This window comes from Xiphias gladius, chromosome 20 (assembly GCF_016859285.1).
Source record: "Xiphias gladius isolate SHS-SW01 ecotype Sanya breed wild chromosome 20, ASM1685928v1, whole genome shotgun sequence".
NCBI classification, from domain to species: domain Eukaryota; kingdom Metazoa; phylum Chordata; class Actinopteri; order Istiophoriformes; family Xiphiidae; genus Xiphias; species Xiphias gladius.
In genome coordinates, this window is record NC_053419.1 from 8082321 (window position 1) to 8100075 (window position 17755).

Here is a 17755-nt window from a genome sequence, read left to right on the forward strand (position 1 = left end):
GCGGCATGGCTTTACCATTGTAGTTGGGGAAGAGACCCACTGCTGTTGGTTAGGTGATCCTCATCTCAAAAGGAAATTCAGTCTCTAAGCTCGTACATTAAGGTTCACTGACATTAAGTTTCGCTGTGTCAACTGGACTTTGTAACTTTGGAAGGAGTTTGTATATCTTGTACAAGTTGGTTTGTTTCTGTAGAAAGTTGATCTTCTTTGCTCCTTGAGAAGCATTTACTGGTTACAATGTACATTTGAGTGTAATAAAATTAATTATTAGTGTTAACTTTGTAATTTGTAATTAATGTAATTTGGAACATTCAGAAACCCATTATCCTATCTTTTTAAAATCAATACACTAAAAATGTTTATTCGGCTTCCAGCTTTTGCCTAGTTTCCATTAGACAGTATTTTCAAGTAAAATACATTTGATACCTTTGGGTGTAGACCAGTGCATTATGTACTATTTACATTTTGGTTTGTGTATGTTTGCGGAGGATCGGGTCTTTTGTTACTGGGCCAACATGTCAGTCAAATGACTTCAGCTAAGATGAGCAGCTTGTCCCTACAGTTCTAATTCATTATAAGTGCTTTCTGATTAATAAATCATCCACATACACTTATCTACTGTGTATGTATAGACAGTACATATACAGTATATACCCATTTTACATATGGAGCTATTTATCTTAAATTTACCCCACCTCATCTGTCACCTGAAAAGGTTCAGGGTGTTTCCTGTCTGAGCTTATCCTTTCATTAAAATGTTTGTTTAGGCGTCAACTTATTGTCTTTACAGTGCGTCTGTTTACAATCCTCCCTTTTCAGCGGTATAAAATCAAGGATGCAACTTTTGTGGTCACTGGTCAACAAAATCTTCCTCAGCTCCTCCACACATAGGATCTCCCACATGAGGAAGATGAATCTGAATCTTTTCTCTGCTGCCTTGTCCATCTTGCTGGGCCTTTCAGCACAAAACGAGTCCCTGGTAACAACACAATATGCATGAATTAGTCTAAGCTTAACATACCAAGTTTTTATGGAAGTATGTGAATTTTTAAAGCTTATGTTCACTTTGTCTCTCTGCAGGTGCAACTGCATGAGGAGGGTAACTGATTTTTCTCATCTCAAGTGTTAAACATATCTTATTAAGCAATGAGTCTTCTAGTTAGGTAACCGAATCTTCTTATTTTAGGTGTGAAAGCCAATCAACCTCACCGTTTAGACATAACTTCAAGAATTCTGGAGGCAAATACGGGTGAGCTCGATTTATTCAGTGAAAAATGTCCTAACCTGATCACACCATGCACATATATGTACCAATCAGTATATTCTAAGAATGGATCTATTTTGTATTCCTTCCACACATTGTCTTACCCCAGGCATCAACCATACCCTGGTGGAAGGTGATATCGCTCTTTCAAAGAGAGGAATGCCATGAAGTACTTGAGAGACTATTGCAAGTGGAAAAAATCCTACAATGGACTGGTTGAAGTACCCTATACCATCAATGATTACTTTTGTAAGAACTCAGTGGTTCATTCACGAGAATTACATTTGCGTTAATCATTTCTTCAAAAGGAAGGGGTTGTCATGAAGTGCAGCATTATTGATTTGCAGACATGTAGAAATGAAGTGAGCATGAAGCTTTTCCGTTTGCACTTATAATGAAGATTTCTGTCTTTTTTGGGACAAATTGCTTTGTAAGAGAAACCAAATCCTCATTCATGCTCAAAAACTGAAACTGTGCTCTACTTTATCTGTATCAAGTAAATTTTGATGTCAATAAACTGACTAATCTGATTAATCGTGTTTTCATTGCAGATGACGGTGAAAAGGCCTCAATTGAAAAAGCTATGGAAACTTTCCACCAGAAAACCTGTGTTCGTTTTGTGCCTTATCATGGCCAGTCTGACTACCTGAGCATCAAGAGTGAACTTGGGTGAGTGAGGATCGGAGGTGCTGATCAGTGTAATGTGGAAGCCTGTCATTCTGTGCTGTGCTCATACTGTACTCACTTCTTTACTCATGCTGTACTGTAGGTGCTGGTCCACTATTGGCAGAGATGGAGGTCAGCAGGTGGTTTCTCTGTCTGTGTATGGTTGTCTTGATCATGGGATCATTCAGCATGAGCTCCTCCACGCACTTGGCTTCCACCATGAGCATACAAGGAGTGACAGGGACCAGTATGTCAGGATCAACTGGGAAAATGTCCCAGCAGGTGAGCTCTAAGCCTCTGCAATTAAATTAGTTATATTTAATCACAATAATTTAAAAAAATTATTATTATTTATCTGGAAAGGGACTCTAATATTTACCAACCAACTGCAGTAAAGAGCAATATTTTAGAGATGTATCTTTATTCATATAATTCTTATTTTATAATGCTGAATATGTATATATGAAAGTGGAAATAGGCTGCATTTATATGACAGAGAATAAACATGTATAATATTATGAAAATATATGATTGTATCAGTAAAACTAGACATATGTAAGAGGCCCAGAACTAATTATTGCTCATGGGACTCTTTATAGTGCAAAACTTCTGTCAAACTAAAGTATTCAGAACACCTTTCAGTTATTTTTGACTGTCACTGTCTTGTTTTACTTGAAGCATAACTTTAAAGGTCATTCATGAACATTTTTTCTTTTTTTATTCAACAGCAAATGCATTCAACTTCCACAAAATGGACACCAACAACTTGAACATTCCATATGACTATTCCTCTATCATGCATTATGGAAGGTAACATCTCTTTTATTTCATTAACAGTACAATTGTTTTCAGATGTATTTTTTTAAATTATTTGGCTTATTTGTTTGTTTGTTTTAATGTGCCCTGCAAAACATATAAATCTCCATGAACTGATTTTTTTTATTTTTTTGGTACTAGCTTAAAAGAACCTCAAGGGCTAATGTGTTAGGAAACAGTTGCCTATTTACACATTCAGCAGACATGTAGCACATTACTATTCATTTGGAGTCATGTTTCAGGCCACGTGGCCAATGTAGTTTCAATACTGACTCTCCTTTAAGCTCTGTTTCTACTCTCCACCAAGTCCTGATGGAAATACATCTTGCTCTTTAACCGTTAAATTGTGCACTGTGTTCACTAGCTAGTCACTAAATTTGCCTGTGTGCTGCTTGGTCCTGGACAGGTAATGTACGGTGGTTCCCAGAACTTCTTTGCTGAAAACAGCTGCCTCCTGCTGTTTTCCTGCTGAAATGAAGTTGATAAGACAGAGTACCAAAACAGTGATGCTATTGGCCATAACATCAAAACAATAAGATGAAACAGACTAAAATCTCTTCAGACTGCAGAATCAGATTATCATTTTTGGTAGACACCACTTAAATCCATACCTATCACATTACAAATCAAACATAATCTATTGGTAATATTTAAAAAAGAAAAAATAGTGACGCTTTAATGTTATAATCTCTGCATGGGGTTTACAGCTCATTTTTCTTCTTGACGTATGGCATGTGAGGCAAAAGGGTGTAATGATCATGAAGGCAAATCACAATAAATGACCCATAAAAGGTTTGTGCGCACATGTGTTGATGTGAAAAGGAACCATTTCTTTGAAAAATATTTTAGAAGTTTACTGCAGGATGCTGAAATGTTCCAGCCTTTTACAGACAAAATAAATGAGACAATTTTCCAGTAGTATATGATTTTATTATTATTTTTTTCTAGGACTGCCTTCACAACAGCGTTTGGAGTAGACACCATTACTCCCATCCCAGATTCCTCTGTGCCAATTGGACAGAGGGATAATATGTCTGATATTGATATCCTCAGGATCAATACATTATACGAATGCAGTAAGTATAGAAATCATTAAAGATACAGTATAATCCATCGTCTTTTCTGAAATGTATGAACATTTATTTTTAAGGCATTTCTGCTTGATTGAATTGAAGCGGAAACATCATTCAAACTAATATAATGCATTCCATATACATTTTGTATTTTCAGATTTTATAGTTTAAAATTATATGGCAATGAATGAATTTAAAGATTTGAATTTTGAGAACACATGTTGATTCTTTGCTGACTTCGCATCATTATTTTCAGACATTTGAATGAAAAAGAAGATAACTCACCAGAAACCGTATGTGCCCTTTTCTGAAAAACTGCATGAGGGGCGATGTGTGTGATCAGATTGTTGATGCATTTATATAAAAAACCCACTAACTAAATACATATTGACAGAAAAATTAATGTGTGCTTTATTTCTTTCCTTCATCATGATTACTGAGTTTTTTTCTAAAATCCCTCAAGTTAGCAAAAATGAGTTGATTTAAATTTTTATGGCAGTGATATCGAGTGCACAGACAGTACATTAAACCATAAAATAATACAATATCGTAAAATAAATGAATAAGCAATAAGACATAAAGACATACAACACAACTACAAGCCCCAAACCACAAATAATCTCCACATTATGGTAACAAAAATCAACATCCCTTCTTGGTCACCTTTTCCAAATTAATTTCATTGAGACCATTGTTATAAATTATTTATCTTCTACACGTCTAATTCTATAACTGGCCTCGAAAACAATTCTTCAGAAAAAACATGAACACTTTATCATAGTAAGAAGTTATTCAAAGCGATAGAGCTAAACTATGGAAGTGTGCAGTCTGTTAAAAAGTTAAACCTTCTCCCCATGTTTCCTGCACTTGTATCTCTGCAGCTCATGTCTGTTGTTGCGGGGGTTGAAAGTCACTTCAAAGCGGCACTCTCGATGCTGTGGAGGGGGAAACAACTATAACTGTGAGATAAGAAGTAGGAAATCCCCAAAATCTAACTTACTGTGAAAGTAAGTAGGTCATTTTCAGCCTTAGTATTATGAGACAGAAAAGAATGAATGTTGCTCTTGAATGTAGCAGGTGGAGCTAATGCTGGATGTATTGCATTACAAGATACTGAAAACTGTGTGTCAAAGAAATATTACTGAGTTGAATATATAACGTACAAATGCACTCAAACAAAAGCAGATGTACCTTTTTCTCAAGACTGCAGCTGTTCAAGTCATGATTTTCAGACTTGAGACACTTGGTTTTTCCCAGGACTGCATCAATCTTAAAGTTGATCATGTTGGTCACCTAATGATATGACCACGCAAGAGGACAGAGATATTAGATGCTGTGACACTATATAATCTAAATATCATATAGTGGAAAAATGGTGTATTGGATGTGAGGTCCTTTGTTTCTGGAAGATGGATCTAACCTGACTCTGAGCAGCAGTGATGGAGACCAGTTTGAACATCCTTTTGTTTTTGGAGAGTGTGTTGAACATCTTCACAGCATGCTGAGCTGCCTCCTGCACCTCAACTGACTCTGGACTCCTCTTAACCCAGCCACCCAAGGGAGGCACTTTTTCTATGAGGAAATTAAACACAAACACACACACACACGCACACGCACGCACGCACACACACAAGGTAAATTTTACATACTGTAACGGCATGAAAGCTCTTGGTGCAAGAGCAATAATTAAGAGACATGCTTTATTCTCTGAAGAGTAACAGACCACTGAAGTTGAGCAGCACCGAAATGCAAACACTCATACACATAATACCGTACATTAATGAACATGTGCAATGACAAAACACACCCGTGCACTCATACACTGGCTCCAATAGCACAATCATACACACACGCAAGCAGTCAGCTTTTAAGTGTTATGATTTTGTGTGTTCCCTTTGAGGTTTTTATGCTCCGTCATCCTGAAATTTGCTGTTTCAGTCCAGAATGTCAGTCAAGGGCTTGGAAAATGTAAGACCATCAAACCCTGGATTGAGCCAGTTTTACACTCACACTTGTTTTGCACTGCCAAACCATCTTCACCTCTCTGCCAAACCAAGCCTTCATCCTCAGGCCAAGGATATAAAACAGACTTTGTCAAGGAAATAAAAACTAAATTTAGAGATAATAGTTGAAGCTCTTGTAACCTGGGTGGCCAAGCCACTCAAACTGATGTTGGTTTTATTTTTGTTTTATACAGTAACAGTTTTTAGCCATGTGAGACAGAAAAGAATGAATGTTGCTCTAGAGTGGCTCTAAGGATGGCAATGTCAGCTAGTCAGTGCATCATTTTTGTTCCAGATAGAAATGTCGCAATGGGTGGATTAACATGAAACTTTATATAAACATTCACGGTCCCAAAAGCATGAGGCTACTGACTTTGTGGATCCCCTGACTTTTGATCTAGCACCATCAGCAGGTCAAAATTTTCACTTATCCAGTGAAATATCTCAATATCTAGTTGATGGATTGGCACAACATTTGATACAGATAACCATGGCTCTCTGAGGATGAATCCTACCAACTCTGGCAATCCCCAGACTGTTCCTCTAGTGCCACCTTAAGGTTGAAAATTGTGGCTTTGAGTTAAATGACACAACAACCACTGAACAGATCACCATTAAATTTGATACACATTTATGCCCCCCTCAGGATGAATACTTATAATTTTAGGGATCCCTTCCCTTTTTATCGAGTGACATCACGTCATCAGGTGAGATATTAAATGTAATATATTGAATATTTTAAGTTCATGACCAAATACCTGCAAAACAAATGACATTCTCATTGGCCTCAGTTGTACTTTGTGTTTGGAGCTAATTAGAAAATGTTAGCATGCTAACAGACTAAAGTAAAATCGTGAACATGGTAAACATTATACCTGCTAAACATGTATAACAGACTCCCAGCATCACAGTTAGATATCAGAGGTCAGAAGGACAACAGACTTGAACCTTTCAACCCAATGAGTCAGGTGCAAGGATACTTTTCCTCCATGTAAGAGTTGTGTGTGTGGAGTTGCTCTTTAAAGGCACATTATGTAAGATCAAAATACAAATTATACAGAATCGACCATGACAAAACTACTGTATGTCAAATCTGTATGTAAGTGGAAAGATTAACACATATGTAAACACGTACTGTATATTTTGAGTCAAACCTGTACTGATGGAATGTTTTATCCTACTGAGCATTTACATCATACGTATATCATATACTGATCTGCACCAACCAGCATGTTTCTCTGCTCAGCAAAGCGATTCACCAACCTAAGCCACTCGTGTTGGACAAATTCTGTGAATGGGTAAAATGGAACTGATGGATTATGTTTACTTCCCACACACGCCCAAAGCAAACTCCGCTCGACAAAATCACAACTTTCCCTGACTGCTGACTAAGCCAGACATTCTGACTCACTGTACCCAACCAGACTTTGAAGGGAATCACCATCTACAGACTGAGTACATAAACACACAAATTATTTTCCCATTGTGTCATAAAGGCACACCCTGTCAGAGAATAATAAAAATGTCCTTACCCTATGATTTTTAAAAATGTTTTAAGTAACTTCAGGTTGAATTACTTTATTGGTGTACTTGACACTATTAATAACCGAGGTATTCTGCTTATTTAAGACAATTGCATGTCCTTCAGTGTTATATAATACTTGCTTTTCCTGTTGCTCTGTATTCTCAGTTATTGGATGGGAGTATACCTGCTGATGGAAATAGGCTGATTTCCTTGACAAAATTTTTTATTATGTTTATATTTTTGTATTTAAATTATTTTTATTTCTGTCTTTTATTTTATGGTTCCTCTTTAAAGTCTCACACAAACATGTTTATTTGATACCATCGTAATACAAAATGCATACGAAGGCACAAAGTCAAATTGGCAGGGTTTCAAATGTTTTGTTTGGCTGGTTTCTAGATTGTTAGTCCTGATTCTGACACAGATGCCTATGATGTCGTCTTTTTGCATAGAGTAGTCGTATTGTCCTTTCAATCTATCTAACCTACCCTTCCCATCTTGGAAGCCCTGTTTTGTTTCAAGTTTTTTTAAAAAGTGTGTGCATAGCACAAAGTTATTCTTTAGTGGTTTTTTACCTACTTTTCCCTAACTGCACCAATTGTCTGCATGTTCCTGGCACTCATTACAACATGGTGTATTCAATATATACATATAAATATTATTAAATTGAATTCCAAATAAAGCTCAGTTTCCTTTATGCGGAAACTATGCCTCACTTGGCTTGACTAAAATACAATTCAAATTTCTTTTATCCACATCACCCTTTGTTGACAGACTCATCAGAATTCAAGAGACAAATCAGGAGAGGACTATTTTACACTATTTTGTTGAGTGGTGTCCCCAAAACAGATTTAAAATAAGCACAAAAGATTTATTATATTATAGGAGATGATACAATTCTGTGCAAGTATGACGTGTCTCTGTTCTTATAGAATGTTATCTTTAAGTAAGGTAAGTAAAATAAGACCCATCTGGATCACAAGAATAAAGTTAGGAATTGTCAGTACAATATTATAAGTAGTAACTAGTTATTAGTAGTTATGGAGCTTTAAAGATATCCTTTTGAGTGTTGACGATTGTTTTTAGAAAAAGATCTTTAAATATCATACATTTTGTTTATCTGCCCATTATATTCAGTACATATCATTACTGCATTTGTAGCTTTTGTTCTGAGTCAGTTTCTTGTTGTTTCATGTAAAGACTCTCGAAGAATTTTTTTTTACCCCTTTTTGAAAATGATATCAAGCCTCAAAGTCTGTTCTCCAAAAGAAATATGTCAGAAGTACAGAGTAGCTCAGTCTATTCTCTTTAATAGTATTCTCTTATCTTACTTGCCTCTCTGTAATGTCCTTCCCCATGTCTATATAATGACAAACATACATGTCATATTTTTATGTCCATATCACGACTTACTTGTTGTGATGACTTCCTCTACAGGCTGATCTCCCATACACAGCTGGAAGACTGACAGACATATCAGCATTGACAACGGGAGAGACATATTTACTTCCTGACCAAACCAGACTGTGCTGTGCTCTTCACAAGGGGAAGACTAGTGGCAGATGGAACTTCAGGAAAAGACGTCAGATGAGCAGGACACTTAACCTGAGTTGAACCACTTGCTGACCAACTTGAAGAAGTCCCACAGTGTTCGCAGCAAACTGATGGTATCCAGGTCCACGGAAAGAGCAGAAGAGAGTTACTGAAAAAAGTAATCTTAAAATTCAGGAAAAATAACTAGAACATGTAAAAAAAAAAGACATTTATAGAAAAGGCTACATAGAAAGGAACAACATTACAAATATTTACCTTTATGAAATTGAAAAAAAAACAGGACTTCACCCAGTGAATGCTGGAGCCATAGTGAGCCAGACTGAGAGTGACAGGGTGTTGTTAGTGAACGGCATTTAGCCTCGGGTATGTTTAACAGACCAGTGACGACCACACCCACCCTCTGACTAGCAATGACGCCATGTAGGGATTTAAAAACCATGAGCAGCTTTGGTGTGTGTGTTTCACAGAGAGTGTGTATGACAAAGCGGGAGAGAGAGAGAGAAAAGCTGGGTAGGTGGGAGGGCTGGTGTGGAGGGCTGTCGGATGTGTGCGCTCGTGTTTCTGTGCTCTTTGTGTGTTTGCATTCATGTGTGTCATGTGGGTGTGTAGCCCGCTAATGTGACATATCTATGTGGATGTGTGCATGAATGTTTGGTCAGTTTTCTCTAAATGAGGGAACAAGGCACTTTTCTACAGATCTGAGTCAACCTTGGCAAGTAACATCTGCTGGCCGGCAGTGAGTCACAGGGCAAACTATAGCATACAGCGGAACCACATTACACACTTGTTCTAGGTACATCAACATCCTATCCATTCAAATAGCAGTGAATAAATATACAAACGTCAGCAAGTGGAACTGAGTGGCGTTAATGAACTGGGTTTCCTCGTGACTCGGGCTCGCAGCTATAAAGATGCGGCAGACTGACCAGGGGGCAGAAGAACTCCACAACAAGCTGACGCAGACACATCCCTGACATATCATCATCAGCAGACGTGGAGCAAAACTAGCATTCTTTTAGAGGTGTGTTTGTAGCCACCCATGTAAGTCAAATATTCACCCTTCCTTTAGCTCTGTTTGGATCTCCACTAAGCGCTGTGAAAAATATTTAGTATTTGAGCTGCTAGATTTTCCACATCCTTCACCACCTAGTCGCTATATTTGCCATTTTTATTGCTGGGCAGGTATCAGAGCTTTTTGCTGAAAACAGCCGCCTGCTGCTGCTGAATATAAGGTTGATGAAAACAGTGGAACCAAACGAAATAGTAACTATGCCACAAAACCAAAATCATGAGTTACAAGGGGCTAGAAAGTGCTATAAAGCTGCAGAGTCGGGTGATATTTCTCTGTGGTTTTGTTACTGTGAGAGACTACATTACACACAGATATTTTACCCTTTGTTGATGCAGAAAAACATAGATTCATTGAACTTGCATACATACAGTTCTAACAACCTTAGTATACCTATACACGCTGTATTTTTGTATGGGCTATTGATGAGGCTTAAGTACTCATTCAAACACAGCATCCATAAAAGTCAAAGTACTTTTTTAGCCACCTTAGTGTAGGTGGCTCTGGGGATGGCAACATCGGTCTGTCAGCTGCTCGGTCCACCACTTCAGTCCAGACTGAAATATCACAAAACTTACCAGATGGATTGCCATAGAATTTTGTAAAAATATCCATGTTGCCCAGAGGATGAATGCCAATGGCTTTGGTGGTCCCCTGACTTTTCGTGTAGCACCCCCAGCAGGTTAAACTATCCCCTTGTTTTGAAATATCTCAACCGCTATAAGATAAATTGGTCCAGACTTTCATGTTTTTGAGAAGATGAATCCTAATGACGTTGGTGGTATAACCAAGCTGCAGTTGTGCCCTTCTCTACACTGTTTGTTTGATGACTAATTCTCCTCATATGGCAAAAGACTGCACCACTAACCATAAAGTTTTTTACGATGTGGCAAATTCTTTACTATATTTCCAAAGTTGGACAAATCCCCATTGATGTGTGTGTGTGTGTGTGTGTGTGTGTGTGTGTGTGTGTGTGTGAATCTTTTTCTTTCCCCTCATCCTTTGATGTTATGTAGGCTATGTGGGACAGTTGTGGGCTCGGGTTGATGTTGATGTGGGTAGGTTGATTGATGTTTGCTTGCTAGTTTATATTGTGAGAATGTAATAAGAATACTTGAAAAGTGATATTGGCGATCCCCTGACTCTCCCTCTAGTCCCACCAGCAGGTTCGTGGTTTAAAGTGAAATGTCTTGTCAACTACTGGATGAATTGCCTCTCAATTTGGTGCAGACATTCATGGTCTTCACAATCCCATCTGATCACGGGTCTTTTCATCTAGCAACATTAACAGGTCAAAATTTAAATTTTCTATTTAATACACGTAAATATGCCAACATATATACAAAACCTGATTACTGACATATAAGTTTTAGTGAAATCAGATTGAAAAGCAGAACATGGACAAGCACTGGCAGATTTCTTGTATAAAACTGATTCCCCTGAATTTTTCCTGGGGTTTTTGGTATGCATGTACAAGCATATACTGCTCAGTATGTTGCAAACCCCATTCTTCTGTCCTGTTTCGACTCTAGTAGCTATGGAGTCAAGATGCCCAGCAGAGGGAAGCAACGGCATATCACATAACGCAACAGGTGGTTGTCACAGCTAAAATGAAAACAGCATTTTCATAGTCAGCTACACATTAACAGTAGTTTTCAATAAGTAAACATAATGAACAGTCAGTTTCAATTTTGAGAGCACAATGGCCTGGTGATTGGAGCAAATGTCCATAAAAGCGGTAGGTTTATTCTCCTCAGAATTAACTGTGTCCCTCTGCTGTTCTAGTGTTCTTTAACTGCGAATTCTGACTGATAATTTATTGCAGGCAATTTATTATATATGTAAGAAGTGTCAAAATATTGGTTTTTAAGCAGGGGCTCTGTACAAATTTGTCAAATTAGGATTTACATTCAGAACATTATTTTAAACCTACATCTATTTACCAATCTCTATTATAATCAGGCATCACAAAATGTTAAAGGCACTATTGAATGTTAGAGAGGAAGATGATTTTCTTCCTGTTTAAAATTTTACAATATAAATTATATAAACAAAACTATAATTGCTGATATGAAGCTCAGAACCATGATAGACAAAAATACCCAAGTTCTATGATAAGACAAGTGGAAGACAAGTGGTGCAGAAGTTAGAAATAAGAGCAACATGAACAGAGATAGCTAAATGATACACAGAAAAAAAAAACAGACAGGTCTGACAGAGAAAGATAGATTAAGACAGATGAGACAAAGGATTGGCAGATGGGAACAGACTGACAGGTACATTGGCTCATACTTTAGTCAGGCAGATGGACAGGCAGATAAATTCACTACCAGACCAAACAACAGATTGAAAGAAAAGTACTGTGCAGATGGACAAGCAAAAAAAAAGAAGCAGATGCAGTTCACTTCAACCACACCACAAACTACAGCTTAAAGTTTTGCAAAAGATTTGAATTAACACCCCCTGACCCAGCTTGAACAAAAACGTAACACTCTAAGCTTCATGAAAGTAGTATTTGTTTAAGGATTACACAAAATCACATTACATAGCGGAGGTATTCCAAGGCAAATACTTACGCTCTTTAAGAAAATGTGCATGACTAATAAATAAAGATACTAGTGATAAACCAACATAAAGGAAGAGAGACAGCAGAACTCTGTTTGTCTGTCTATTTCATGCCTGGCTGACATTCACTGCTGTCCTGCTCCTAATGAGACAATGTTGGAAGTCTTCCAAACTGCAACTGCAACTCAGGGTCAGTAAGGGGATGGCTGAATTTGTTCAAATTGGAAATCCCCCTTTCAAAAGAATAACTGATGTCGGTGTTGTTTGCCTGATGAGGGGACTGGATACTGTCATACTTCTCATTCAGACTGTCCATGTCCAGTCTGTTAATCATAAAACTCAGTTGGAAGGGAGACGACCGGCTGTTTTGGCTTCAAGCGAGATCTAGATCAAGGTCAAACTTACTTCACCAATAAACAGGCTTGTCCTACTGTGCACTTACTAATGAGTGGAAAAAATCTTTTAGAGTTGTGTGTCTTGTTAACTACACAATTTATATACTTTGAACAAACAGTTGTATTGCATTTTTCTGATATCATCATGGTAATCATTTTGTATTTGTTCTATTCTGTGTATTTGATGTATGACATGAAAATTAAGTAGTATGGGTATGTGATATTGAAACTGTAAAAAAACAGTGACGTCATGTATGAAATCTGCATAAAATGTGCCATAATCGTGGGACTGAAGACATCACTGTATAGACTGTATAGAGTTGTCAGTTTATTAGGCAGACCTGTACAGTTGAATGTAATCCAATATGACACCCCTGCAATAAAATCTCACCTTTTGGAAGCCAAAACCAGTTTCTGTTTAAACTGAATTAAAGATGTGTTGATTCTACCCTGCAGTCTTTTGGAGGCTGTATTGTTGCATCAGACCGTGTTACAATGACAGATGTGTTTTTCCACCTCCATTTACATTCAGGAGGGAGGATAAAAGGTCACTGCTTTCGATAATGAGATGTTACCGTCGTCCAGTTTATTGTCTGCTAAAGCACAGAGCACTGGAACCATTAATGGTTTTAATGTGCTTATGTTTTCATCCCGTAACAAGTAAGATAAATAAATAAATAAATAAATAAATACATCAAGGTCCTGTCTCATGACGCAGGATCAACAATTTAGCAGGATAACTGAGTGAAATCTGGAAACGCTTGTTTTACTTCCATCCATGTACACATGTAAAGGGGATCAGGGTTTTTCTCAGCAGAATTACCCAGACTCTTTCATGATTTTGTATTACTGGCCCCATTGCCTGTGTAATGCTACTTGTGGTTATGAAAAAATTACAAGCTATTTGAGAGCCATCATGATCTGTTTGATTGTAATGAGGTTGATGAAAGCAACTATTGTGGACTACAGCTGCTATATTTAGTGTTTTTGCACACATGTATACAATTAGTGGAAGACAGCAGTTAAACTCAAAATGCCCCTCATGTCCTACTTGTTGTTGCCCCTAGGAGGCTGACACAAATATTTTTCTTCAGTCAGCAGTGCATATGCAAATGCAAATGCAAATCTCTGTGTATTTGACACTAAGTGTACCTTTTTCTCTCTCATCTCCTTAAACTAAGGCAAAAACTCATAATGAAAAGAAAAAAATGAGTGTAAATTGACTATGTGAAAATGAGACTGGCTTGTGTAGGTAAACCTTTGCATACATAGTTTGGTCAGTTTGTACATTAACTTTACCACAAATTAAAACTGAATTAATTCAAATGAATTGATTAAAAAAAGATGAAGTTATAAACACAGTTTTCAGCTTGCAAAACTACCAACCAATAGCGCCTTCATAATATCACATGAAAAGTGATACATAAAGAGCAAAACTATCTTAACGCTCTATCTGTTTTTCCCTGCCACATTCCTTAGACCTCAGACCTGGGATCAGTGCTGATAGCTCAGCGTCCATAATCCCTTTACAGTTAGGACCCGCCCACTCAGCCTGATGATTGACAGCCCGCTCCTCCAACGGGGCGGCAGCCGACTGGTCTGGCCTCCTTCGTTCCCTCCTTCTCCTCCTAGTCAGACTTTGTTGCTCTCCTGCCCCGCAAGTCCTTCTCCAGTCTCTCCGCGGAGCCGAAGAACAGCTCGACAAAGTCCCGGCCATGGAAGGCGACAACATAATAAGGCCTGTTTGACCCGGGGAGATTTTCCAAGGTATTTTCCAAGTTTGGTGATTTAAAAAGTTGTGAATCGCGGCTGACGGGATTAGCGGCTGGGAAGCTGTTTGCGCGCGCGCGCGTGCGTACGTGTGTGTGTGTGTGTGTGTGTGTGTGTGTGTGTGTGTGTGTGTGTGTGTGTGTGTGTGTGTGTGTGTGTGTGTGTGTGTGTGTGTGTCGGGGATGGGGGGGCGAAAAGTTTATCCGCCTCACTACACGGGACAGGAGGGATCAGTGGGAAATTTACTCCAATGTTGTTCACCTATGTCATGCCGCTAGCTTACATGTTGGTCCCTCTTTAGCTTGTGTACCACTCTAAACACTTGTCATATTATATGTCTTTCAATAATATACCTTAGAAGTATGGCTCCAGCAATGTCTCATAAATGAATTCAACCACTCATTGTAATTTTATGTGGGATAATTGTGAGATGAACTGACCACGGGCTGTTTTCTTCACTGTTGATGAAACATGCTGCTGCAGCTGTGTGTTGGGTTCACATTTAATTCAGACCTTTTCTCGGTGAAAGTTGTAGGAAGGAGCATCAAATATTGTTAAAGAACTGTACCTTAATTTAAAATGTATTATTATTGTTGTAAGCTCAGGAGCATCTGTGATTTGCTAGACTCATAGCCTATGTGTTATTTCTACCTTACTAACACACCTATGTGTTAGTAAGGTAGAAAGCACTGGTGTTTCATTGGCTTACTTTTACTTGTTTTGCTGCTAGCTCTCAAATCCAAGCACAAAAAACACACTTGGCAGTGTATAAATGAAGCACTGAAATCATGAGTCATCCCAAAGCACTTGTTGATGTGATAAACAATATTAGTCTTATCCTACTCTTCCTTTTTGTATATTTATATGCAAAAATTTAGTTCTGGGGGAACAGTAAAGGTTAATGTACTGCAAATAGAAACAAATACAGTACAAATACTGATACGGAGACAGTGGGACGGGGTCTCACTACAGATGTGCATTCCTCCAGCCAGCGGAGTTATCAAGCCTTTAAATAGAGCTCAGAAGGAATGCAAACAGACCAAGCAGAGAGCGAAGCCTGGAGGCGTCTCAGGAGTAGGAGAGGGAAGGTAGATGGCAGAAGGAGGTAGAGAGTTGAAGCTGCGAGCTCTATTGCTCAAAATAAGCTCAGTTTTTTTTTTTTCTTTTTTCGAACATCTCCGCATTAAAAGTGAAATGTGGTTGAAGGTTCATGCTATAACACCACTCATCTATAGCTTAAAGCCATTAGGAAAGTCAAGGTTAGGTAATTTAGAAGGAGCCATTTAAATGCGGGGTCTGTGTTCTTGATTACACTGCATATTGCATATCAGTGGCAGAATTTGAGCCTTACCCGCAAATCCTGTAGTGTGACGTCAAAGTGCACTCGTGTTTATCAAACAGGCTGGCCTGTGATGCTTCAAAGAGACGATAAAGTGAAAAGCAGAATCAGAATAAGCTTTATTGGCTGGGTATGTTTACGCATACAAGGAAATTCATTCCCGTTTCCAGTGGCTCTGAATGTACTCGTACACAACGGCAAAGTTCAGGAAGACACAGACACATACAGTCAAAAAATGAAAAAATACAGTATAATAATAAGTTATGTACTAATGGACAGAGCAAATGTTGTAGACGGCACTGAAGGACGTCTTAATTCACGTGTTACATTCTTGCGTTTCAGTTTTGAGTTGTCTCTCTCTGTTTTTTATTGTAATGCAAAGCTGATATGAATCAGGGGTCACGATCAGTGGCGATGGGCAGTTCCTCCTAAAGCAGCTATTAATGATTATATGTTTTTACTTTAACTTACTTTAACTTTAAACTATGTATGTCTGGGAGCCAAACTAAAGTAGTGAAATCCCAGGATTAAACTGTGTTTGCATGAGGTTGTTTCAATTATCCAGCTGCAATCATTTATATATAACAACATCAAGATTGAATGTTTAAATGTTTAATGATTAAAATTCTTATTAGAAGTTGTAGCAAATCATACTTAAAAAATTTAACATGTTTCTCATGGAAATGTGGCTCTTAACTTTTTTGACCCCTAGTAGCCTTAAATGAATTAAATTAAGGATTTAAATAAGGATTGTAATATGTTGTATAAGATCACAAGTTGCTCAAGGTATTATTGGTTTGTTCAGAATTTAGAAGTCATGATCAATAATTGGGTGGCCAGAGTTTGGAGCATGCAGCCTTCTTTCGGGGTAAAGTTATCACGATCACATTAGGCTATTGGAACTGGATTGTCCCAGTCACGAATGGCTGTTTTTACCATTTTGGACTTTGCTGGTTGCTTGGGAATTTTAAAGGAAGAATTCACACTCATAGACTGTTGGTTGTTAGAGTCCACTTCCAAATGTGCTCTTTGGACTCAGGTTACAAACCTATCCAAAAAAGAAAGGGAAATCCAAGCTGCTTAGATTTCTGAGACTAGTGAAACACCTTAATTCATAGCTTCATAGCATAGCTGATACTTACAAATTTTTTCCTTGATCCTTTGTTAAGGTGTAAGATAACTGAAATACAGAGTGTGGTTTTGTGATAAAAATGTTGAGGAAGATCTTAAAAGTTAGAAAGTGTATACACTGAGGCTTCAAGGCAATGTCATGTTAACTGTAGTGTAGACAAGGTAGAGGCTTTTACTTATCAAAGTTCTGAGAATTACACCTAAGAGGTCTCGAGTTAGCCAACTTTTGAGTAAAAAAGTTATTCGCTAGAACACATTTATCACATTTATCAAGAGAATTACCTCTAGTTCCAGTTTAGTGTGGGAGTAACTTTAAAGAAAGTCTCTCTGGTTATCACACGATTAATCACATGAATGCTCAGAGAGGAATAATCTATTGGAGACAGGGATTTAAACTACAGATGCCCCATTGTTTCATAAAAATCCTGACCCAAAAATTTCCATTTGATAGTTTAGTAAATACGGGCCTAGAACTGCACTGTATAGTCTAACTTATTGTACCCCTGTTCTTTTTCTGTAGTGTAACTCAGTTCAGTTGAAGTCACCTTTTAAAAACCTTATTCCAGTTTGAGAAAGGTACTTTTA

General features: G+C 37.9%; 2 protein-coding genes and 1 pseudogene across 4 annotated transcripts in view; 2 read left to right on the forward strand and 1 right to left on the reverse strand.

The window, feature by feature from the left end:
• Positions 1-901: 901 nt before the first annotated feature.
• On the forward strand, positions 902-3842 carry LOC120806680 (annotated as a pseudogene).
• si:busm1-57f23.1 (uncharacterized protein LOC368621 homolog) lies at positions 3668-9267 on the reverse strand. 2 transcript variants are annotated; one of them, XM_040157175.1, is made up of 5 exons: positions 9157-9267; positions 8761-9008; positions 5240-5391; positions 5011-5112; positions 3668-4754 (listed from the first exon to the last, which is right to left on the reverse strand). In XM_040157175.1, exons 2-5 carry the CDS (start codon positions 8846-8848, stop codon positions 4659-4661), a joined length of 438 nt encoding a protein of 145 aa, XP_040013109.1. In that variant the 5' UTR covers positions 8849-9008; positions 9157-9267; the 3' UTR covers positions 3668-4658. The 2 variants fall into 2 exon arrangements, with proteins under 2 accessions (XP_040013109.1, XP_040013110.1); XM_040157176.1 differs by having other exon boundaries at positions 8761-9049.
• Positions 9268-14552: 5285 nt separating this feature from the next.
• Positions 14553-17755, forward strand: part of il11ra (interleukin 11 receptor, alpha) — a 46718-nt gene continuing 43515 nt past the window's right edge. For both annotated transcript variants that reach the window (XM_040158296.1, XM_040158297.1), the window contains exon 1: positions 14553-14697. The gene's annotated coding sequence lies outside the window, so the exon portion shown is untranslated. The remainder of the gene's footprint in view (positions 14698-17755) is intronic.

Coding starts and splice junctions, on each gene's coding strand:
- si:busm1-57f23.1 (XM_040157175.1), bottom strand. CDS start 8,848: ATGTCTCTCCCGTTGTCAATGCTGATATGTCTGTCAGTCTTCCAGCTG. Junction 5,392..8,760: donor AGAGGAAGTCATCACAACAA/GTAAGTCGTGAT, acceptor ATTTCCTCATAG/AAAAAGTGCCTCCCTTGGGT. Junction 4,755..5,010: donor GCTGCAGTCTTGAGAAAAAG/GTACATCTGCTT, acceptor CCCCCTCCACAG/CATCGAGAGTGCCGCTTTGA.